Source organism: Amia ocellicauda, chromosome 11, assembly GCF_036373705.1.
Source record: "Amia ocellicauda isolate fAmiCal2 chromosome 11, fAmiCal2.hap1, whole genome shotgun sequence".
Classification (NCBI taxonomy): Eukaryota; Metazoa; Chordata; class Actinopteri; order Amiiformes; family Amiidae; genus Amia; species Amia ocellicauda.
Genome location: NC_089860.1, coordinates 14,679,396 through 14,704,367, shown reverse-complemented (window position 1 = coordinate 14,704,367; position 24,972 = coordinate 14,679,396). Strand labels below are relative to the sequence as shown.

At 37.9% G+C, this 24,972-nt stretch overlaps 1 protein-coding gene across 1 annotated transcript; it reads right to left on the bottom strand.

Moving 5' to 3' along the window:
* Window positions 1-15,016: 15,016 nt before the first annotated feature.
* Window positions 15,017-16,843, bottom strand: neurog1 (neurogenin 1). The gene is made up of 2 exons (XM_066716324.1): window positions 16,716-16,843; window positions 15,017-16,599 (listed from the first exon to the last, which is right to left on the bottom strand). Exon 2 carries the CDS (start codon window positions 16,587-16,589, stop codon window positions 15,939-15,941), a length of 651 nt encoding a protein of 216 aa, XP_066572421.1. The 5' UTR covers window positions 16,590-16,599; window positions 16,716-16,843; the 3' UTR covers window positions 15,017-15,938.
* Window positions 16,844-24,972: the final 8,129 nt, after the last annotated feature.

The window sequence follows — 24,972 nt, the reverse complement described above, 5'->3', positions numbered from 1 at the left end:
ACAACACAATCAGAATGCACTGATTAAAACATGTCTGGGTTTTAACTGTAGCTGAATCACTGAACTGAATTCTGAGCTAGTGCCGCTGCTCCAATTTGACACTGTTCCAAGAACACTACATGACAACTTACACATAGCTTTGCATTGTTACTCGTGGAAATTAGGCTGCCTCCCAAAACAGCCAGTCAGATTGAGACAAATCCTATTTTACAAAATATTTACAAGGTATAAAAAAGCATTGAATTATGCTAGTGATAAAAATGCTAGACTATTAGGTTTTGCAGTTGATACATCTTGGTTCATTTTTAAACGAGTATTTTGAATTTATGCAATGCTTGTAGAAAGTCTCTTTAGCTACTTTGTAAAAACAGGCATTTGTGTTTCTCACATAATTAATTTTTTTCTCCTGAATATGATACTTTTAACTGAATTTGAATACATCATATGGTCACTCATACCCTCTTAAAAACAGAAAACAACAGCCCACTTGTGTTATTTTAGTAATATTGGAGGGTATACTGGGACTCTGTCCCATTTTCCCAGGCGTGGCTGAGACTGTTAGCTGATGGATCTTTAAATTATGCACAGACCAGGTCTGCCTTTTCAAGCCCTTCATTACTTTGCAATTAAGAATAGTGTATTCTCATTCTAAGCATCTTCAACACTTTCATTTGGAAAATCCTTAATCCAGCCCTGCTCTAAGACTCGCAGCTCTAATGCGGTCCCAGACACAGCCACCATTCACTCCAACTCACACGTCTTTGTGTTCTAATAGTTCTTGGTATTAAGCGACCAAGCCATCCAATCCCTTTATAACACTCTGTTTTGGACTCTGTCAGCTCTTTCCACCTCGCTGTGATTGCAGTACAGCTCAGCTATAATTTCACTCTCTGTGCATCACTCTTCCCGAGACTTGTTTTACTATCTGGTCATGTTTTGCTTTATTTGGTCATCCTAGCTGGTGTAACTACATTACATATGCATACAATTCAACTTAAAGCAGTACTTTAATGAAAGTAGTGTAGTTGGTGAAATACATGGATATAAAATGGTCCAAATGAAGTAGATGTAACAGTGCTGAAATAACCACCATAACTCCATGAAGCAAACAGGCACATCCTTCTAATTGCATCCTGTGTATGTAGGCCTACATGCATTCAGTTGGCCTAGTGAACCCTTGCAACCCACCCACAACCTCCTCAGAAAAATAAGCTTTTTACTGGCAAAATCTCAGGCTTCTTCCATTTCTGGTTTATTGATCTGAGCTCAATTCTCTGTTCACAGCCGAGTGACACAGCAATAAAAAGGTAAGTATTTTATTAGTCCATTATAACAGTGTGTCTGAGAGGTGTGAATGATGAAGGAATTATATGGATGAGTACCAATGGTAGGTAAGTCATCCAGAAGAACAATAGACGTGAGGTAACGATAACCACGTTGTCAGTAAAAGTCCTTGATGTACCTGTGCTTGGATGGTTAGCAAACAAGGCCCAGAAAAACACATTTCAGTGCTTTATGAATATAGAAAGTGCACATATTTTCTGTATGCTGTGTACTTTATTGTTGTTGAATATTCTGTCATTTTACATTTAGAATATTACTTTCTATATCCCGTAGACACCTGCTAGTGTTAGATGATGAGAGTTTCACAGTTAATTTTTCAAGATAAAAAAAGAGAAAGAATCCAACTTTTATCAGAAGATAATAATAATAAGAAATTAGGGAAACTTGCTGTAGTGTCATCATCTTTGTTCTTGTTATAACCTTATTCCTTTTTTCATTATTTTACCCGAAACCAGTAATGAGACTGAATGCTCCAATTGAAGAATATGATCTGACCAAATTTAGACATTTTGTTTATATGCTATTCCCTTTATTTTGTTTTTAAAATACCAGTGGTCTCTTTAAGTGCTGTTAACATGGTATTGGACAACAACATTCAAAAATTCGAAATTTGTTCTTTTGTTTTTTGTATTTTCTCCTCTCCAAGTGCCCCTCAACACTAACTTCAGCAACACAAACAAATGCAAATAGCTCTGGAAACTTTACATAATGTAACTCGGGCCCTTTTTAGAGGTTGTATGAATAGCCCTTGAAAGGGGGCCTAATTAATCTAAGTACAGAGGCAATGGGCCCACTTGGAATTTTTTCACTCCTTTATCTGAAGTGAAAGAATGAAAAGGAACAAGCCTCCCCTTTTCGATCTAGAGAAGGGTCTGCCTTATTCAGGCATTTATGTTAACATTACCAACTGCTAGACCCCATGAGTGAAGAAAATCAATCAACTTACTTTTTTTTTTTTTGTGCCGTTTAAAAAAAAAAGAAAAAGAAATCGGGGCAAAAAAAAAGATATATATCAATAATCTCGCTTCTTTGGGCCTACCCGTTTTTAAGAAGCAAAGGAGCCTGGTGCTAGAGTTGTCAGGTGCTGGGGTGGCTGGAAGAACAATGACAAAGAAGAAGCAGAAGGCTAGAGATGAATGCTGTGGGTAAATCAGTAATAGAGCTAAAGGGCATACGCCTGTGGGGAATTTGCTGGCTTATAAAAGAGCTTTAAGAGGCCTCCATTCATATGGACCAAAAGAGATTTGAATTGCCCCCTTCACAATTACTTGAAAGACTGAGCTCGGGGTGTTCCGAAACAAAGTGGAAATCACGCTGCCTTTGAATGCCTCTAATAAGCTTTTAACTATTTTACATTATGGCGTTACCCTGCTTCTTTTTTATTGTCTGCGAGCCGTGTGCTCGGCCAACTTAAATGTCTGATTTATACTTTTCTTCACGGTGACTTAAAACAAAAAACAAAAAAAAAATAGGAACCCGATTCAAAGGGTGGGATTCAGCTTTATTATGTAAGGTAGAAAAATGGGCTGCATTATTTGAACAACAACACCAAAAAAAAAAAAAAAAAAAGGTTATTGTGAGCTATCGTTTGCAGTGTGCGGCGGAGAAGTTACTGCCTTGTGGAACTTTTTTTGTTTTTAAATACAGGGGTTTAATTGTAAGGTCTATATAAGCACATTTCTCTGACAATTTGTTTGATCTTTCCTTTCATCTTTTCATTAGATTAATATATCTGCAGACATTTTCCTTTTCTTGCAAAAGTTCTTGTAATGTAGTTTATTACACATGATTTATAGGCATATGTAGCAAATCTATGAAATTGTTTTCCCCCCAATATACAATTAGAGTACTATTTAAAATAACATATACGCTTTGAAGTGTTTCTCAGATTTCTGCTTCATAGTGTTGTATGTTTTAGTATTTATAGTTTTTTTATTTTATTTGCACAATACAATATTAAATGTAGGACTATTGAATAGCACACCTTTCTGTGTTTTTTGTTATTTTCAATACTTAGCAGCGGTTAAAATAATTAAATTAAAACATACATATTCAGGCTTGTGTGTCTACTTGGTATGTAAGACCAAGGTCTCTGCTTCTAGGCTGTACCCAGAAGCTTCTGAATATGCATCAGAGAGGCTTCAGAATTTGTTAGCAAAGTTAAATTATTGCATGATAAATTAAGGATGGAAACATGCAATAATAAGAAACTGAAAAATTTGAGTTAAATAATGTGCATTGGAAAAACATATTAAATTGTATGTTTTGGTGATTAGAAAGATTGGCATGAGATCCATGGTTTTGTTCAGTAGTACTATAGTATAACAAGATGTAAGGTCCTGATTTTTTTCAAGGTTCAAGTGCTGACAACAATGCATTTTAGATTATCATCCACCTTAGTCCAGGAAACTACACTGATTTTACCATAGTCTGTTTATGGCTCTCTAAATTGCCCCATCTCTTCTCTCTCTGAAGGTCATAGGTTCAGCTGCTGCCTGACTATAACTTAAACTGCCCCATTTATCGGTACCCTAGGATGATGGGTGTAAAGGGGAGAATAGGCTATAGTGCTGGAAAGTCGCCCTTTGGATGACACTTAAATTTGAGGTCCCGTCCACTTTGTGGACATTAAGAATTTCATGGTAATTGTTGAAGACAAGCAGGGGGGTTGACCTCTGCTGCCCTGATTAAGTTCTCATAAAAAACCTCACTGCCTCATCTCAGTAATGGCTTCTAACAGTAAAAGAAAAAAAAATGAAATACTGTTTTCAGAGTTCAAAGACAGGCATGTTTCAATGCATTGGAAGGCTTTGTAAACGACATGGGGCCAAGTGTTGTGCTGTTTCCACTAGTTTCACAAGCTCGTCCAATGCAAACATTTAAAATGCATGTGCGTCTCTATATTATGTGCAAGGTGCCGAACTTCCCTGCTAGTATTTTAGCTGCAATTTGTCTCCTGTGATAAAAAATGATCATTCTAACTGGTGCTATTAAAATCCTGACATAAAAGAAAGATAAAGGTATGTACAATATACATGTATTTTATAAAGTTAACCCATGAATAATGTAAAACTTCATAAACTTTTATAATATAAAAGGTAAGCAAACTGCTTCCAATGGATAACAAAAAAAAGTGCTTACTCAAGTATCTTTCTGTAGTAAAACAGTCATTTGACCTGGAAGTACCCATGACATTTATTATAATTATGTAAAGGGACGATTCTTGTTTTGTTAAACAATTTGAAATTGAAAGTAAAGAGTACCCTGTATAAACAAACTGCTGTTTTGTTTTTCATTGTATACCTTTAAATCTTTTCCTTGCTTTCACAAACAGTTGCTTTTGTTTGAAAAACAAATTCAGTCATATATAGTTTGCTTTGCTTTGCTGACCTCTTCAGACTGTGTTTATCTGAGCGTTTATGGCCCTGTTTCAAGCAGTACAATATATTGTTGTTTAGGTACAGAAGCCTGCAAAAACAATAGGGAGTGATTTCAGATTATATATATATATATATATATATATATATATATATATATATATATATATATATAAAAAATGTAAACGTAAAAGCTTCATATGTGCAACTCATTGAGTCCTAGGTACAGACTCAGTATGTTAGGGAACAACTGTCTGTGGTCTCACATTCCTCAAACTTAAATCTTTCTTGTTTGAATCACTGCTATAACTTCACCACCCGGGGACTGTGCCAGCTCCCCAAAATCTGTGAACTAGTGAACTAAGATTGCCCTTTTTTTATTGCCCCTCTTTTCAGCGCTGTGCACCAAACCCCAAGACTTGGAATGCTAGTGTGATCCATCGCAGCATCACCCAGCACATGAAGGCCTTACATAAATGTGAGATTTTCATCTATGGTAATGGGAGTTTAAGTATTTTCAAGCAGTCTTTAATGGCCATTGAATTCCAGTTCAAGTAGTATTTGTTTTGTTTTGAATATTGTATGCGTCTATGAAAAAAAAAGCATTCATCACAATATTATTGTCACAGATGACACATAGATATACTTGAGGATCACTCCTAGGTTTCCCTCTGTGGCATCCAAACATTTTCATGCTGAGAAGGCCTATGTATGGAGGTTAAGCAATGGGTTACCTTCTACAGTTGCTGAAAGATATCTCTATGTCTCTGTCAATAGGAACCTATCAGCTTTTGTCACCCTCTATTGTCAGTTAACCAGGAGCTCACTGACATTTGTCCACACTGCATTTCCTCTTGTGAGGGCTTCCTTCTAAAAACGTCACTAATATAATTCCTGTCTTGCAGATAATGGAATTGTGTCCAGTCTTCTCATCTGCTCTTCAGCACTGGCGTTACATTGCAGAACAGTTGCTGGTACTTCAGGATGACTCAGAGCTTAGGGGAACTGTTTAAAATCCTGTTTAAGATTAGCCTTATTCTGACTTTGCAATTATCTGCCCACTACTGTGTGCGAGACCCTCTCATTCAAATCCAAACTACAGAGGAAAGCCAGTTGTATCTAGCTTTTTGCTTTGGTTACTGGCCTCTAAGGCATCCTTGCATTTCTTCTTACAACTCTTCACAATGCAGTAATTCTAATTCTACAGTAAAATCACAGGCGAACAGTACAGACAAACCACGTACAACTGTGGCAAGTTAAAGCAAATTCCATATGTATTAGCAAACTGTGAAATTACTGATTTACCCTAGTAAACTTCCAGAAGACATCATACCCACATTCAGTCTGATTTCCGAACCTAACTTATCGTCTGTTTGTGAAATCTCAGGCTTCCTAAGAATGACCATTTTTAATAGGTAATTGTTTTTCTTCTTTGTAATTCAGCCTAAGCACAATATATTAGGAGCTGTAAGCCCAGTGTGATCTACTATCAAGAAGCTGATTTATTTATTGTTATTTTTGTATAACTTTTATTCCTCTGTTGTGTTTGTACTAGGACTGAAATATTACACAGTAAATGTTATTCCAAACAGGTTTTTTTTTTTTTTTATACATTAATCTTCAGATAGGGCATGTAAGCTAACCCAGCACAGAGCGATCCACTCCGATATCCTTGAATGTGGTGGGCACCCCTTTATAGTTTTGGAATCAGTGAAGCTTTAATACAGGTGCAGAAGCAGGAGAATAGGTGTTATCTTGTAGAGCATTGAGAGACGAAAATCACATCTGTTTATCTAGAGCGTCAGGCAGGATTGGGTTTCCTTGATTTTTATCTTCGCTCTCTTAGGATCCCCTCTTAAAAAAAAAAAAAAAAGCCATCAATTTTGCAGAGGATCAGTATGAATATGTGCAGCTGCATGGCTGCCTCTTTGATTGACACTTTCCTGTGACTCTGTTATGCTTCTGTGGGTATCTAAGCATCTGTACAAGTGGCGGGTTGTCCCTGCGCTGGAGAGAAAGGCAGAAGGGGGCTAGAGTGGGCAGGGGTTAGTGTAGGTGACAGTCCATGTCCACTCAGGTAGGTTGGCCCCCTCCCCATCTCCTCCCCTTTTCTCTCCCCACTCCAGCCTAATTAGACAGCACTTAACATGGTTGAGAGCACTTCTAACCTGCTGCTAGCGATTTCCTAAAAAAATCCTTTCAAAACAGGTTGTATTTTGAACTTGTAGTGGCTCTGAAGAGTAGCCCCTTGCACTTTGAAACCAGTCTTTATTGACACGAGCACCTCGTTGTCAAACATCTTGCAATACACAACCCCAACATCCTTTTATTTGGAGGGCTCTGTGTTTGTTCGTGTAACAGAATCAGTCACCTCAAAATTGAGTATATAGAGGTAGGTTTTGGTAGGTTTTTCTCATTTCTATAGAGGAAAATACTCCTATTTCAATTTGTCTAAAACATTTGATTTAGTAATACTGTAATCGTAAAACCTTTTTCATATAACAGCTCTATAAATGCGGCACTGGTCATGTAAAACATAAATTAATTTAATTATTTAATTATACTATATCTGGGAATTAATGTTATATATATATATATATATATATATATATATATATATATATATATATATATATGTGTGTGTGTGTGTGTGTGTGTGTGTGTGTTTAATACAGCTCTGTGTGGTGTTCTAATTGGGTCAGCAACATAAATAATATTTTGCAGGGAAAGCACATCTAAGAAAACAAACCACTTTATTTTAGATTTGGAGATGTGGTGCTTGTTTTATTTCATATATATATTTATTATTTATTTCATTTTTAGACTTTCTGTCCCTAAAACGCATCAAAATATAAGTTTGGACCTTGTTAATGATAACTAATGCTAAAAAAGAAAACTTTTTGAGTGCACAAACATTGGGTGTCTGTGTGTATTGGAGGCTTTCAATTTCAAATGAAGACAAGCTATCTTTACATAATGAAAGCAGCGGCTTGGAACTGGGAGCCCCGAGGCTAGGGTCCTCTGTGCTTTTGTTTCCATCGTTTTAAAGTGGATGGTTGAGGCGCATAGATCTAAGGTTAGCTTCTACCTTAGGTTATGGGACATATGCTTAATCTACCGTAGAGAAACATCTGCACTTGCAGTAATTCAGTACTAACATCAGTGTGTACTTCAATAGCGCTGCTTATAGAGTGTCTGCAGCGCAAATGCCCCCATGGAACTATTATGATAACGTTCAACATGATTAAATTGCTGGGAGAGATAAAGCGCTATTGCTGGGCCACTCCTTAGGTTGCACTTGTTGTTGGTTTTAGATACTTCATTTCCTTTTCTTTTTTTCGCCATGGGTCTTTTGATACATGTTGTTTTGGCAAAAATTGATGAAGACAGGTTTGCCCTTTTACTGGTACATGAGTGTGCAGGTACAGGGTTATGTATGCATGCTTGTGTTTCTGCACTAATTTCTGTGGCATTTATTTTTTCTTGGGCTTATGAAGAAGGAAAGACTATTTATGTTGAAGTATGTGAAAGGCGACTTACAGATTAAATCTACATGAAGCCCCTAAAAAACATAAAGATTCACAATAGGATTTCTGTTGTTGGAGAATTTGTGAAACTTATGTTGTGTGGTTTGGGAATAAGTGATACTACAAATGTTAGCTTGAATATTATAAAACTAGGTAAATGAGAAGTTGTGATTCATGAAGATATACTAACATTCTGGAATTATCTTCGAACTGAAGAATAAACATGATATCTGCTAAAACCTGCAACATGCTGGGCATTTCCACTTCATGGAATGAGGCATGAGTGACTACTAATTGACTAATTTCCTCTTGAATAAAACTCAAAGGAAGACAATGAACTGACCGCATTCATGATTGTGAGTTTTCTATGACACTGATGTTTCCACAAGCTCAAGGCCATTGGTGGAGCATGCAAGTGGAAAGCTATCACCTGCGCAAAGGAAGGAAGTGGAGAAGATTCACAATTCAAAACATTCAAAAACAATGCAAATGTTGTATATTTGTTGATCTGTTTACTCAGTTGAGTTTCTCATTAAAGTAAAGAAAAGAGATCTGAAGTTGGTTGACCACTTACTTTATGATCACATACAGTAGGACAGGAATTAACCAATACAGTTTTTACAATTCACCCACATTCTTGTACCAGTACAGTGTTAACAAACATAGATATTGCTTTAATGTTATCTGAACTTATATCAACATTTTTAGTCTTTGGATAAACTCTGATCTATCTGTAGGTCTTACTTTTTTGTTTATGGGTCTTAGTATCACATTTCCAACATGCTTAAGTGAACACATATTTCTTTACTATCCCTCTATCCCCCCAAAATTGAAACTGCTAAATCTGTGAAATGATTTTACATCATTAAAGAACCCAAATACTGTAATTATTGAGATCATTCGACTGAAGTGTTTTTTTCAGATGTTCGGTTGTGAATTAGTAGTATTACCCTCACATGGTGTTATATTTCACATGCAAAAATATATACCATCTGTAACTTTACATGAATTTAAGAGTTGTATATCTTTAATGGTATATGTTAAGTATGTTTAAAAAACCTTACTACGCTTAGAAGTAGATTAAGACATTTCTCTGAGTAGGCCTTTTAAAAATATAATCAAAACTGGCAAAATTGAGATATGGAGATGTTTTTTGTCTTCATTTATTTTTTGGACATCTGTCAGACTTGGGTGGCTATAATGTTAGAACCAGCACTAAGTAGTTTGTGATACTAATAAACCCAATTAGCTCCTAAAGATAGAAAATAATCCCCTATTTGTGCAACAAGTCATTAGCAACCTTAATAACCCTCCACTGCTGTTAGGTTGCCTCTAAGAAGCTACTTGCGAGATCAAGGTGTGAATCCATCAGTTTGAAGAACAGGGAATGGGAGGAATGTGCTAAGCTGAGAACAGACTGGGCAGAGAGAGGAAAAGGTGGGCAGGTTGTGGAGTTGACAGCAGGACCTCACTAATCCTCATTTGGGATGTGTATGCAAACAGCATCAGCACACAACTGTGGCCTTCAGGGAGATGCCACACTGCCCCCAAAACAAGCAATCAGACAGGCTGGTAGAAAACACTGATCTACAGTGCTGACCTATCAACATACTTATTAGCTGATGAAAGCAGTGGACTAGCCCAAGTAATTACAGTAACTATCGATGTAATGGTTACTTCCTCCCTCCTGCTTTTCTGAAAAACTAGCCCTCACCAGTGGGCCTGTCATTTTCCAAGGGAGGTATTATTTGTGTGTGTGTTTGTTTTTACCAGTGGAGGTAAACACTGCAGCATAACAACATCAATTTTAAAGATGATGAACATTTCCCCACATGTATAACAACAATAATAATCATCATCATCATCATCGTGTTGCCAGAATCTTTTCACCAATAGTTATATTTGTGCCCTCTTTAAATATGTATATGTATGTATATATATATATATAAATTATGCAAATTATTCTTATTTTTCATGGCAGCCTATATATTAGGTGTGACGATAGTGCTGAAAACTGACATTTTCTATTGTTGTACCTTAATTAGTTGATTTGAATAGTACTAGTAGAAAAAACATCAATACATTTTTAAGGATATGGTATTTTCTACTATTACATTTAATAAACTCCTAATCTTAGGAATGTTAAAATGAAGGTACATTTAAAGTACCTGCAGGGGCTCCTTAATCTGTATTGTGAAAGGCTTTTGTGATGTATATGTTGTTTTGTTTAAAGAAGAATATTAACATGGTAGCCTGGTGGTAATGTTTTTCTTTTTAAAAAGCTATTTAAGGATCAGGACAGTTTAAAACTCTACTTTTTAAAGTTTGCTCTTTTTTAATGCTACATACTCATGTTTTTCTTGTGTTTGTTTGTTTTTTCATGGCACGCTTTGGCATGGTTTAACAACAGTTTTGCAATCATTTACCAAGCCTAAACTGCACTGTTGTGTTGCTTCAGTACTCTTTAAAAGTGCACTAAAGTTTTATAGACAGTGGGGATTTCAACGACGTGATAAAAAGGTGCTCTTTCTCTACTCTGGTACAGCTGATCCCTCCATCTCCTAGCGTGGTCACATCCCCTGAAGGCTAATGAGAGATGGGGGAGGCTGCAACCTGCTGCCCCTTCATGTTGCCTCAATCAATTTTTAATGGTCTCTGGAAATCTGGGGCTTCCACTGAGAAAGGCAGAAGCCTATTAGAACAGGCTCTTACCATTTAAAATGAATACGGAAGCCCAATTGCCACACACACACTGGAAAACAACTGTGAGTCGAGACACATCGGCAGTTTCTTTTTTATTGTTTCTGATGTTTTTCCTGTGATTGGTTGTTTTGTCAGGGCTTAGATAAAACTAAATTTATAGGATGGGGGAGAGTGTGTGTGTGTGTTTATTCTTCCATTTTATTTGAATGCATAAAAAAATTGTTTAAATGCCCTTAGGGTTTCTGTATGCTATACTTTCTTCCTAGCCTTTTCTAGCATAACTGAATGAGAGTTATTCTAGTAGAGTCAAATAACGTTGCTGCAAATTGATGACTGCATAAAAAAAAATGCAGGGTGTGAGCAGTGAGCACTTTTCCTCCTTCAACATTATATTTATATAACAACTCTTAAAGGCTCTGTAAACTCTTAGACACATAGACAAGCAGACATATTGAGTCCAGGAATCGTGTCACAACTTAAAAACGATTGATCGTAAATCTGAAAACACAGATTGAAATGAGATAGGGAACAACTCCTGTGGTAATACGTACAGTCAGTCTCCTGTTTCCCTGCCTCCATGAATGTCTCACAATACATGTATGTATTGGACATGAACTGTCTTTTGTGTGTGTCATTGGTTTGCTGCAATGTAAAGGTCAAGGGTTTGAGACATTTGCAGACACAACCTCTAACCTTGGGCCATTCTCCCTAGCACTGATTCCCCCTCCTGACGTCTCTGCAGGATCATGTCTGCACATGGCAGGGCACAGAGCGGGAGGGAGAGGAGGCTGTTTTGATGTTTTTGTTACGGCTTGACTCAGAGGCTGCCTCTCCTGGGGGGTCAGGGGTCTCTCTCCCGAGCGGTTCGTGATGACCTTCCGTGTCCACCACTAGGACTGGGTTTCAGCCCCGGGGGGCAAACACACACAAAAAACCCTCATTCTTCAGGGCAGGTGCAGGCAACTTTATCAGAAATCCATAGAAATGGATTTGTCTCCTGCTAAGGCATAGTGTTTCACGTCTGTGCATTTTCAAGTGTAAGATCACTTATACAATATAATTTCTATATTAATAGATATATAAATATATATAGAGAGAGATTTAACAAGTGTTTGTGTATGTGTATATATTTAATTGTTATGTTCCTTTTTTTTTGTATTCAATCTCCAAAAATATAAAATAATGAATAATATTTGTTTTCTTTTCATTACAGAACACCAGTGTTTGTTAATGTTGATCTATTTAACTGTTTTAAATTTCGTGCTATAGTCTAAATAGGTTCTGTAGTCTAAATAGGTTGCACAAAAAGATAACAATTCTACATTTGTTAATGCTTTGCACTCAAACACAGCCAAGCTAGGGATGTTTCCATTATATCAATGGAATGGTCTTGCCCGAGTTCTCTGCTGAAACCAGAGACAAACTAACAGATGCAACGAAAATCCTGAAACCTGAAAAGCCCCATAAATCACCCCCTGACAAGTTTTGTCACCATTCATGCCAAATTAAGGACACGCGATAGTACAACTAATTGCCAAGCCTCCAAACAATTTGTTCTTCTCTAAATCGAGGCTCTCAAAACAGTGCCCTGTGTCCTTTTCTTAACAATGTAAAATCCCGTGTACAGTGTGCAGACATTCCTCAGAGACATGGTTGAGCTATTTCCAAGACAATCACATCACTGCGTGGTATAAATGAATACTGTTCAACTACTGGCGCACAGATTCAACTTAAATATTTTACTGAAATAAATACTGAACTTGTTTTCTGCTTTTAACAATTTATCTAAAAATAAAAAGCACGAGTATGAGTGTCATGCACTCTGAATAATTATTATAGTTGCAATAATTGATTTTGTTTGTTTGCATGTTTTAAATGCTTCTCTTACAGACTGCCTCCGCCTTGAGTCACATCTTACATATACAGTGACAGTCCATTTTACTTAAGTTACATGTACAAAAGCATGCCCAAACTTTTGTTGGTTTGTTTTGTTTTACTGGTATTTCTTCAAAGGCTGGATGTCAGTACAGTAATAGCACGTGTTTAAAACTATTTTCCAAGATAACAGCATCGCCGACTATAACATATACAATGATATCCAACAATGAGATTGGTATGGAAGTGCGTTAATTGCTTTGCAGGTGCGAGCTTGTTGTCTGTGGCGTCTGAATCTGCCCATCTCCATGTTTAGTTGCTAATTGTTTATGGCTCCATGCATAAGGACAATGGGACATATTCATAAAGCGTAAAAGCGCGCTATGATGCGTCCTGTACATTTAACGGCACTCGCTTTATCATTCCGGATTAAATCCCGAACAGGTGGCAAATAGCCCAGAATGAACCCCATGGACGCATTTAGCTATATTTGTCAGCAGAGTGGCATTTGTTTTCTGAGTATTAGTGGTAAAATGACTACTGGAAATGTGTCCATAACAGCAGCCAGGTTTGGCTATATGTATAGGATATGTGTGTGTATATATATATATATATATATATATATATATATATATATATATATATATATATATATATGTGTGTGTGTGTGTGTGTGTGTGTGTGTGTGTGTGTGTTTGTGTGTCATTATTGCTTAAAAAATAAAAATCGAATTCCCTGTATATGAACATGAAGGCTGTTATATTGAACTTAAATTTACCCCATTTGGAGAAAAGAAACAAACCATTGAATAAAAAGCATTGTAAAGGAGCTAGTAACACAAGCATCAGTCCTGAATTAAAGAAAATATTAGTTTCTTGGGCTGTCCAGGATATACCTGTCGCTGTCAGTCACTAAGCTTCTACCAAAAATTAAAAATACAGATCAAACGGAAGCTATAAGACACGTGGTATCCATATAGTGTTAACATTATAACTGTAGTAGCAGAAGCAGCATAGTAGTAGCCATCGTTCAACCAAGTGCCAGCAAAGGCTATTTTATGAAAAGTTTCCATCCTAAAAGAGATTAATCTTTGGATTAACACTTGGCACTATTCCTGTGATTAGCCAGGCTGGCTTCTTTCTTCTTTCTTTTCTTTTGCATGTGAGTTAGCATGTGTTTCTCTCTGTCCCGGGGGCTGGCATCCCCCCCCGTCCCATATCCCCGACACGTGCAGATACAAGCGCCGCGGCCGGACCTCATGCCGGACTCACAAATAGAGGATTTAACCTGAGCCCCTTTCCAAATCCAATGATCACAAAGAGCTCCGCATCAAACCCTCTCCAAAGCCATATCGCAGTGAAAGGACGAGATCGGGATTACTGACTTCCCTTTGCCGCAATGAAATAAATCCACCGGCTAGCAACCCCCCCCTGTGGAATGAAAGACGTTTAATTAATGAAGCTAGGGCGAGGGGAAAAGAAAACTCCAAATCATTTCCTGGCTCATGGTTGGACACAACATATCTCCTGAAAACGATGCAGTCTTTTGTTTAATAGAGGCTACAAAAACGAAGCATGCAGCTTTGGAAGTGGAACTATAGATAGATATATGGATAGGTGTATCTAGGCTGTAATGTATGTATGTGTGTGTATCTCTTAGGGCATTTGAGATTGTATTTGTCTATGCATGATTGTAGAATTCTCTCATTTAACTTTACCGCCCAAATATGGCGTAGCACAGCATTAATATAGGCTTCACTATTTTGAGGGGGGGTCATTTTATCATTAACAAGTGTATCCACCTGCTGCTGCCCTGGCTTTCTGTAACCGTCATTGTATTGATGCGTCAAATCTTCTTTGTGTTTCTGTCAGCCACGCCAACACAGATACCCATAGAGTAGTCTGCTCACTAATTATTATTATTATTATTAATAATAATTATTATTATTATATTGAATTATAAACAAATGTTAAAATGCCAAACATTAAAAACTTGAATAGTAAGAACTGTTTAACATTTACACATTTAAATAAACTTAGTGAAGCGGTACATTGTATTATTTTGATTTTAATCTATGCGTTTCCCAGTCTGCAGTTATATACCATCAATGAAAAGACCATGTAGCAAGTTGTTGTTTTTTTAGAAAGTTATAATTTTATTTTTTTACAAAACAAAATGTTAACACCACAATTAAACTTTGAGGTAAATACATAATATAATAGATCTCTTTATATACAATAAAAAATACATTTTCATATGAAAACAACACGTTGAATAAATTAAAAAAGAAGTAGGCAACCAATTTTGAAGAAGTCCTCGTTTTCAGGATTGAGTCTTTCTGTAGAGCAAGACAGCACAGTGTTGGGGGGGTCAAAATGCATAATGGGGGGTCAAAATGCATAATGCATGAGGCCACATCCTTGTCTTTTGACGGCTTTTCAGACTATTGTCAAGGCGTTGAAACCGAATTTCCACGCTCGTTTTTCTTCATTATCATCCTACAAATTGTAAAATTGACTTTTCACCTCGGTCTGCAAAAGCAAATCTGTCTTTTCTTCTTTTTAATTCTAATTTTCTTTTAATAGAGGTTGGGTCAAGATTTGAAGAATGTGTTTTTTTTTCCTCCCTCTGTGTGTAGTGGAGTTTTTGTTTTGTTTGTTTAAAAAGTGCAAAAATATAGCGTTGGAGAAAAAACTAGAGTACAGATGAAACGCTACAATTGGAAAACTCCCGCAATATAAATTATTTCTCGTGCTGCAATATTTGTGCATTAAATATTGAACCATCTATAAGACCCACAGGGAAGTGTAGTCTGCAAAGTACAGATAGAACAGGCACTAACATGTATATAAAAATAATAATAATAACAACAACAACTTGCAGTTAAGGCAAACAGTGAAGACAGTTTGGGTCAGCTATAGTGCCTCGTATATAAAAATATATCTGTATGTAGAAGACATGGTTCTCGGAAACCATATTTTAAGGTAATTAAATGCACCACGGGTGAATTTCAATAATCTATTGTAAAGCCACGTCACTCGTTCAGTTATTCATAATAATCATTTTGCATGAGGTCACATTAGCTTGAGAAACATCACAGGCTTGTGGGTTCTCAATAGATGCTTGGAACAAAGTTGTGATAGCTGTACAGGCGCTCTGCCTGTAAAAAGCCATAGTCGTCCGAAGCCGCGGGGCTGCTGGGGGTGGAAGTGCAATATGAGGGCGAAGATGAGGTGGACTCGCTGGACATCCACGAACAGGCATCGCTGCTGGGACTCGGGGTGTCGGCCACACAGCCCAGTCCTTGGAGCAACAGCGAGGCGTCTCGGGTCTTATCTGGGCACTGGTCGGCTATTCTGATGGTCTCGGATAGCGCCCAGATGTAGTTGTGGGCGAAGCGCAGGGTCTCGATCTTGGTGAGCTTGGTGTCGTCCGGGAAGGCTGGCAGGACGTTCCTCAGCTTGTCCAAAGCGTCGTTGAGGTTGTGCATCCTGTTTCTCTCCCGGTCGTTCGCCTTCATCCGCCGGTTCTTCTTCACCACAGGCACGGTGCCGTCGTTCTTGCCCCGGCCCCGCCGTCTCTTCTTCTGCCCTGAGGTGGGCGGTTCTGGGCCGTCATCAGGTGAACAGGGCTGTCCGAGGGAGGAGGACGGGGAGCTGGACAGCATACTGCTGCCCGAGTCTTCGTCATCCGTGTGCGTGTAGGACAGGTCGCAACTGGAGTTATCCAAGTCGGAGTACATGTTTTCCATTGTGGTGGACATTCTCTTTGAGCTGCAAAATAGAGCAAAAAAGACAGAATGAGCAAAACGTCCTATAAAAGACAGTGGTTGAATATAGGTCTATCAGAAGCAATTGCATTCGCAGGCACAGATTCAGAGAAAACCTACCTTGTCAGAGTTTGTAGCAGGTGGAAGTGCAAGTGTCTTGCAAGGAGCCAAAGTGGGAGGAAAAAAAAAAGTTTGGATCTTGAAGGAAAGGCACGCGTCTGGTCTTGATCCTGCTGCAGTCAACTCGTGTGAGCAAGTGAGCTTGGCACACGACTGGCGTCAGATGCCTTATATACCCTGGTGAAACAATGGCTATACCCCCCTCTCTTTGGCATTTTTTGTGAAGGATGGATGAATGAGTCGCATCAGGTCTGCCCCGTGCCGCACAACCATCTCATTAGCATAATTTATGCCCGTTGTTTGTTCACCCCGCGAAGCGTGCCTGTAATCAGCGCCGGCCAATGGGCGCCGAGGAGCGCGGCCGGCCACGCGAACGGCGCTGCTGCTGTCAGCGGGCCGGAGACCACGCCCACCCAGAGTTAAACCTCAGGAGGAAAATGAAAAGATAAGACGACGGAAGGACAGAAGTGATTAGCCCCCGAGGTAAAGGCACACTCCAGATGAAGCGGGGGGAGTCCTTTCTTTAAATCCCACACACCTTTGTGCAGCTGGCAAGACTTTCTAATAACGCATCTGCAACTCCTCTCACAAGTTGTAAGATACTATGCACACTTTCCCATTGCTGACGGGCACTTTGTACACAGGCATTGTGCCCATATTGCTGGACCTGGATCGTGCTAACATTATAATCCACAAAATGACAAAATGCACATAACTGGGAATTTAACGTTGAAGTCAATCCATAGAATTTCTGTTAATTATGCATTATTAGTTTTTAGTTTTTGTTTGTTTTGTTCTTTGTTGCTCTCTTAAATCTATTTACAAAAAAAAAAAAAGGTTTCGTTGTCGGTAAATAATTTTAAATTCAATACTCTTAATTTCAACCTCAGCAAAGGATATATCGAAATAATTTATACATATTTATAATTAATGTTATGTATTTGTATTACAACAAATATACAAGTAAATAATACTAATTATGCATGCATGAATAATGAACTTTTTATTGTTGCATTGTACATTTACTTAATACATATTTAAAGATGTGACAGGACCACAATTACGGGCTTTATTACCATAAAGCAATTACATTTCCGTTGATTGCCAATATGTATTTTTAACACCTTAAACATTTCTATTTTTGTTTAATTTTATACGAAAAGTGTGTGAAACCGTATATAGGATTGCAAACAGTCTACTCCTGGATTCTGATCACTAAATTAATTCTTCCCCTTAAAATTGAATTTGAAACTTCTCGGAAATCAAGTCATGCAATTTCGCCAAGCACCATCAAATCTCAAACCACAGGAACCAGCACATTAAGCCCCTGCATTAAGTAATTTTATTTAGTTAATTTAAAGACATTTTTATGAGACAGCCATACAATTCTCCATTAATTATTCCATTTATTCAATTTCCAGCATCTCCTTCTCCTTTTGACAAAAAAGGGTGGGAGCACTATTTAGAAATAGTTTGGAGAGAGACCTGCAGCGCCTTTCTCCCTATGGTATAATAGTGAGAGTGGGGGACAGTCATTTATAAATAATTACACAATGTTTAGAGTCTCCAGGCATGTATAATATATCAAAGCGATTAGAAGGTGAATTGTTCCATTGTAAACGTGTCCCCTCACTTCTTTTCACTTCTATGCGCCTTGTCCTTCGTCCAAACTCTGCTCCTCCGTGCTTTTGTCACTCAGTCTTTCTCTCTGTTACAGTCCAATGGCATTATTCTCATTCAAATCCTCACAGCGTGAACAAAACACGCCGCTTCTGTCGCATTTTTGTACTTTGGGTGTTCACTCGTTTTATATTTATAATCGTTTATTAGAAAAAAAAGGAAAAGAATGAAAAGAATGAAAGAAAATAGTTACGTGACTATCGAATTAAAGCAGAAATCTATTCTCGTCTACTAGCTGACTTTTTAAACTTTGTTAACAGAACATGGCATTTAAAAATCAATAAAAAGTGTTCATGTTGGAAATAAATGTTTCAGATTATTCAAATACAAGTTATTACACTCCTGTATGAAAGGTATTTGCCATTCCCTTGTAGAAAAGGTTATTTGCTGTATGTATAGATGCAGAATTACCATTAGTTTTGTTTGTTTGTTTGTTTTTTTCTTTCGGCAGTTTTGTAGTGGCCCATATAAATGGAAGTATAGGACATCTGGAGCTATTTGAGAAGGAAACGTCTAGCACCTCTTGAAAACGGGTTGGAGGCAGAATGCATATATGTAAGACCCCCCGGATAAATCTTTAAATACTGTATACTAGGAAGGAAGGCTTTACACAAAAACATCGGATTTGGGCGAAATGCGGATATCAATTTTATTATTACAACACCAACGTGTTAGCAATAACATCAAAGACCAGCAGCAGCTTGATTGCTTATTTTCTTATTAGTTTGAGCATTAGAGGCTTTCTCGCCAGGCATGCTTATTGGCCTTATAAAGTGATAAAAGTAACAGTTTTACAAGATGGCTAGAGTTCAATGACACGGGCTAGGGGCTGGGCTAGTGATAGTGCATGTTGGCGAATTTGCAATCTAGGGGCTGGCAATGCACACTCGCAGTGCACACTTGAGAGGGGTTGCCTGGGAGACGCAATGATGGGATTAGACACAAGTGCACGAGATGTGATTGCATTTCAATATAGAAACACGTGAGAAAAATAAACCATCGACTTACTCTGAGAAAAGTCTAATCCTTGTTAGACGTCTTAAAAAAAAACAAGAACAAACTTTGCTATGCGTTTTTCTTGACATTGCAAAGCGTCTAAAATTGCACACAAGTGAATTGCTTCTAATATTTCCTTTATTGTGTGTTTGTATACCTTTCTTATTTCGGTATCGTGCATATTGCATTTTGTATAAATTATAGGCGTTTGCATATGTACATATTTTCTGAAATATATAGACCACGCAGCCTGTTGCAAAGGTGATTAACGCAAGGGGAGAAAGCTGGATAGATTTGCATGGCAGGTGCTTGATTCACGTCTGTCCTTCTTGCCTACATTAAGTATAGAACAAAATACCCGGGAAGAAGAAAAAGGGGGGGATTTTCAGAATTGTAATTCTCCTATTGAATTGGCGCAAAGAAAGTGCGGGGATACACTTTCTCCATTCTTGGGCGGTGGATTCCTCAGTTTATTTCGTATCTATTTATTTAATTTGATTTAAAATTCAATTTGGCTTTCTGCACAGCATTAATCCTCGGGTTTTAATGCGATTACCGTCCGCAAAAGATCTTTGAGTCAGAAAGTCTGATAGGAGTTTTCAGATGTTAATCCCTGGAATAATCCCTTCCCTTGGTGTTGTAGAAGAGCTGCAACCACAATACTTTTTTTCTCCTTATTTATTCTTGCTTTAAAAAAACTCAAGCAGGGCAGAATAGGGCCATTACTTCTGAATGGTAATTAATTCCTTACTCCAGTGCCTCAATTGTGTCGGGATACAGCTCTCCACCATCTAAAAGCTGCCCTTCATCTTTGTAAAGGCATTAGAAAGAGAAAAAGAAAACAAAGTCCATGCTTACAACAAGGATGGAAACCAACTCTTTTGTGGTAACTACGTGTGTCTCCAGGATCTAATTCTCAGTTTCACTAGTTCGATTATATATATATATATATATATATATATATATATATATATATATATTACACATAGTCACGTTTTCTAAAAAATATTATTATTATTATTATTATTATTATTATTATTATTATTATTATTATTATTATTATTATTGTTATTGACCCTTTCAATGTCTTTTGTTTTGTTTTCATCCAACAAGTCTCTAAAAAGTCATCCACCAAGCTGGCGTGTGTATCGATATAACATTTTTACATAAGACTGTTCACAATGCCATGTCCGATAAAGCAATTACAATGTCCACATCACATAAACCGATATTATCGATGTACCTTCCCTGTAACCTCAAGAGACGGAGGTCCATGTTGCATCCCATTGCTCCAAGAAAATGGATTGACAGCTGCTCCCGTAGACCGGTTTTATTAAGAGCTGTCCGAAGTGCTGAACTTGCGATATTACTGCTGTATAGCAATTACTCCAGTTCGTGCAAGAAAGCATTAGGCCGAGATAAAAGTATTGTAGTGTCCAAACACAAGAGTAAACTAGAAATCCATTGGGAGAGGTGTGATGGACAAGGTAGTCCCATATCAGGGAGGTCATGCAGGTCAAGTGGACTCTGCAGGGGACAGTATACCCTTCCCAGTCCAGTCCTCTGCATTCAGGGATGTGTACACGTTAACAAGAAAGACAATGTAACACACAATTTCTTTCTTCTTCTTCTTCTTCTTCTTCTTCTTCTTCTTCTTCTTCTTCTTCTTCTTCTTCTTCTACTACTACTACTACTACTACTTCTTCTTTTTCTTATTATTATCAGTATCATTATGATCATTTATTATCATTGTTTGGAATTATCGTAATAGCTAAGCCCAATATGTAAAAGGTACAGTAAAGACACAATAATGCCTTCTGCTGCATAAGTCTGAAGGGGAGACTGCATCTAAAATATTTCTGGGTAGAACCAGTTATGTAAGTGCATTTAGTTTTGATTTCCAGACATATACGTACTATAAGATGTCTGAACGTTAATGTTCATGGTGTTGGAGAGCTGACCTTCGTTATGGATCTGTCTCTATTAATCGAATGTCGAAATGAAATGGTACACCTTTGGTCATTTCGTCTAATGTCCTTGTTTAGAAACAAGTGTGGCTAATTTGCTCCAAGGTACATTCAGCAACCGTAAAAATATCATCAAAGTTGTTACAGTACACACTTTGTGATACATGTCACATTAGTAGCAAATGTATTGAACTAGCAGAGCTAAAAAGACTCAATAGAAGAAATGATTGCAGACACCTGACCAGAACACCAAGCTGAATAGTATGAGGTGGTTGAGTCTACTTTCCATCTTCATCATTATATTGCCTTTTATGATGATTATGATTATGATTATGATTATGATTATGCTCCTGTGGGTTACAGTCTAAATGCCCCCACTGGTACTGTACCTAACCACCACCTATCAAAATGTTTGAGGTTTCAGAGATGGCATCGCTTATAGAAGCTCAAATGAGCCATATGGTTTGGAGTGCAATAACTTGAATCCGGGGCAAACAATAGGGAAATTGAGAAGGGGAAGGGGGTCAGAGCTTGACTCGACGAGGCTGCAAAAACTCCTTCTTTCACTCTAATGAAGCTGTTGTCTGAAGAGGTGAGTGTGTGCGAAGGGGGGCTGGGACGTGATTTGTCATACAATCTGAATCTTTAGGAGGGCAGGAGAAAGACCTCCTCCCCATATGTCCACTTGTTTAGCATCTGAAAGCTATGGGTTAAAAGCAGGGGGGGAGGTGGGGGGAGCGAAGGAGTGAGTGTGAGGGTTTGTTTTAGGGGATCAGAAATGCATTTTGTTCAGTTTTTGTTTCCAAAATGAAGGATTTTGAGAGCTGAAATGAGGAGATGCGTTTCACAGCTTTCTGAAAAGATTATAAAGTCTTAAAGACCGTAATTGCCACTGTTAACAACGGTTGAAAAAGGAGATAATTGAAATTTGTCAGATTTGGATAGAAACTATGAAGGAAAAAAGTTCTTCTTAATGATTTTAAGGAATTAGAAATGGAGGTATTAGCTTAAACACTTTTCATTTTACTGCAGTTGGAAAATATGCAGTAAAGCAAGAATGGTGTACTCCAAAATAGATTTTTAATTAAATTCAATATATCTTTCTAGTTATAGATGAGATAAAATGTCACCTGTTGTTCTGATAGGTGAGTAAGGTAATGGTGTGGGTGAATGTTGAAAGGTTAAAAACAAAAATCATCTCTGCAGCTCTGTTGAGTTGTTAAATTGTAAATACATGAGTAACATGGAATTACTTTGTAGTAAAATTATTTTCTTGGTGCATTCATGAAATCTGCCATCTGTTTTAAAGACTGCCCATAGTTTGCATCTCACCTGTTGAGCTTTATTAGTGGTTTAAGAGGAATCTTTGGATTTAAAAGAGGTAATCAGAATAAATATTGAAAACACAGGAATGTGTGAATTGAACCTTGTGCAAAATGTACTACATATTGATCTAAACAGTTCATATTTTCAAGTTTTGTTATGTACTAGTAAGAGTTTCATATTTTAATAGATGGTTAATGCAATTATTGTGTTACATTGTGTGCACTGTGGCTGTGGTGAGCTTAAGTTTTCCATTTTTACTAGAGTGTAGAGTGTAAGCGACAGGGCTGGAAAAAATACTAATAGTTTGCAGTTAGAAACTAAATGGAAAAACCTATACCGAAATAAACAGTGCCTCAAGGGGTTTGGTAATACCTTTAGACGCTGTGAAGTGTCTAATGTATGACAAGGTAACTTGCTAAAGGACAATGCAACACTTATCCTGAGTCAGTTCTTATAAAAAAACGCTTTTAAGGAGAGATGCACATTTCTTTTTAAAATTAATTCTCATACAGACTTTATGCTTTTCAAGCTTGAATAATTTTCATGTCATTCATAACCTGAATGACTTGAATACCATAAAGTCATCATGCATTCAATAGCTCTGTTATGTACCCCTCTGTGTGAAGCTTTCAGTTTTGTTCTTATAACCAAATGCCACACGTTGTGCCAACTGATATATTCCTTCAACACAGATCAAGCTCTAGACCACAATTACCATCAGTGATGAGCATCCAATTCACATTTCATTTTGGAAAGAGCCAGCTCGGGAAAAGTGTTATTTTATTTCTAAAATCAGCAAATACAAAAATAATTACTATTATAATAATTTGCTGTAGTAGATTATTACCCACTTACCCACACAATTCAACACCCAGAGAAAAGAAAGGGTTGGAAAATGTTGATCATTCCTCACATTAAAACAAGAGCCCTACTCCAGTGTTAAACAATCCCTTACCAAAATAAAAACCATTTGAAAGAATGCGACGGGACAAAAGGGGAACAGAGAAACAATGGCACAGTACTTGCATTAGGTGTCGCCACAAAAAGAGCTGGACCACCAGTAATGAAAGGGTACTAACTGACTATACAACTGCAATTATATAGCAACAATAGTGGAACTACACCCGTACTCCCTAAAATGTATGGTTCTGTCCTGGCACTAGACCATGGATCTAATCATCCTTCCTTGGGACCAGAAGCAGGTGTAGGAGAATTGTACTATGGAGCACTTTATGCTGTGCTGACTTATCAAACTGTTGAACCCTTTATAGGAGCACGTAGGAACTCTTGAGAACAGCTTATCCCAGAGAATGGTAACCTGGGGAACTGGGAAAAAGAAATTAAGACTTGCTTTTTGAGGGTTCTAGTAATCAGAGCGAGTGGGGTGCTAGTGAAGAGCCTGGTTTAATTTAATTTGGGTTGTAGACATTAAGCTTTGGCTGGAGATTCTCTCTTAAAGAATGATGTACGGTCCTAAAAGTACATGGCCAAAACTCAGTGAAAGTGTATGCTTGTTTCCCACTAGTTGTGGTTATGAGGTAGATTACCAGCAAGAGGAGAACATGTGAACCCCTTCCTTATAGCCTTATATGTTTTACTCCGTGTACAGCCTGATTTTTTTGGATATTAAACCAGAAGGACCTTTAGCTTAGCTCTGTTGAGAAATTGCGTGGCTCCTGCACAGAAATGAGATCAGTGGCATACAGGTTCAGCTAGGCAGTTGATTTTACACAGCTGTTGGGTATGAATAAACTAAATTAGGGGCTAAGCATAACGATATATAAATAGGAAAACATATACATATGCAACAATGGACTGGCACCAGCTGAGAAGGGGCATCCCAGTCATGTCAGGGCCAAAAGTATGGTCGTATCCAGAAAATGTCTCCAATACACAGGGGCCATGCACTCACGAGTCTGCGGTGACATCTGCATGCTTTTTTAATATAAGGGTTAATGATATGAATGTGTGTTTCTCTGTCAGAATGTGACACCAAAACAGAGTCCCCAAGGACCTCTGTGCCTGTCTCTCGGCAGAATTCCTTCAATACCGGGGCAGGACACGGACATCTGCCTGACTCATCAGCATGCAGGCCTCAGTCTGGGGGTATCTGACCTGCAGAGGCAACAATGGGGAGGCAGTCTGATCCATCGCATGCTCCTGCTACTGCTTTTATACCGCAGTCAAAGGAACAGCCACTAAACCGGGCTTCAAAGTGTATGCGTTAGGAGCCTTTTCAGACACAATTCCCGACTGCTGGATCTCATGCTCTCTCCGGCATTACCATT

Bases quoted from the DNA above. Each gene is read 5' to 3' on its own strand.
- neurog1 (XM_066716324.1), bottom strand. From the start codon at position 16,589: ATGTCCACCACAATGGAAAACATGTACTCCGACTTGGATAACTCCAGT.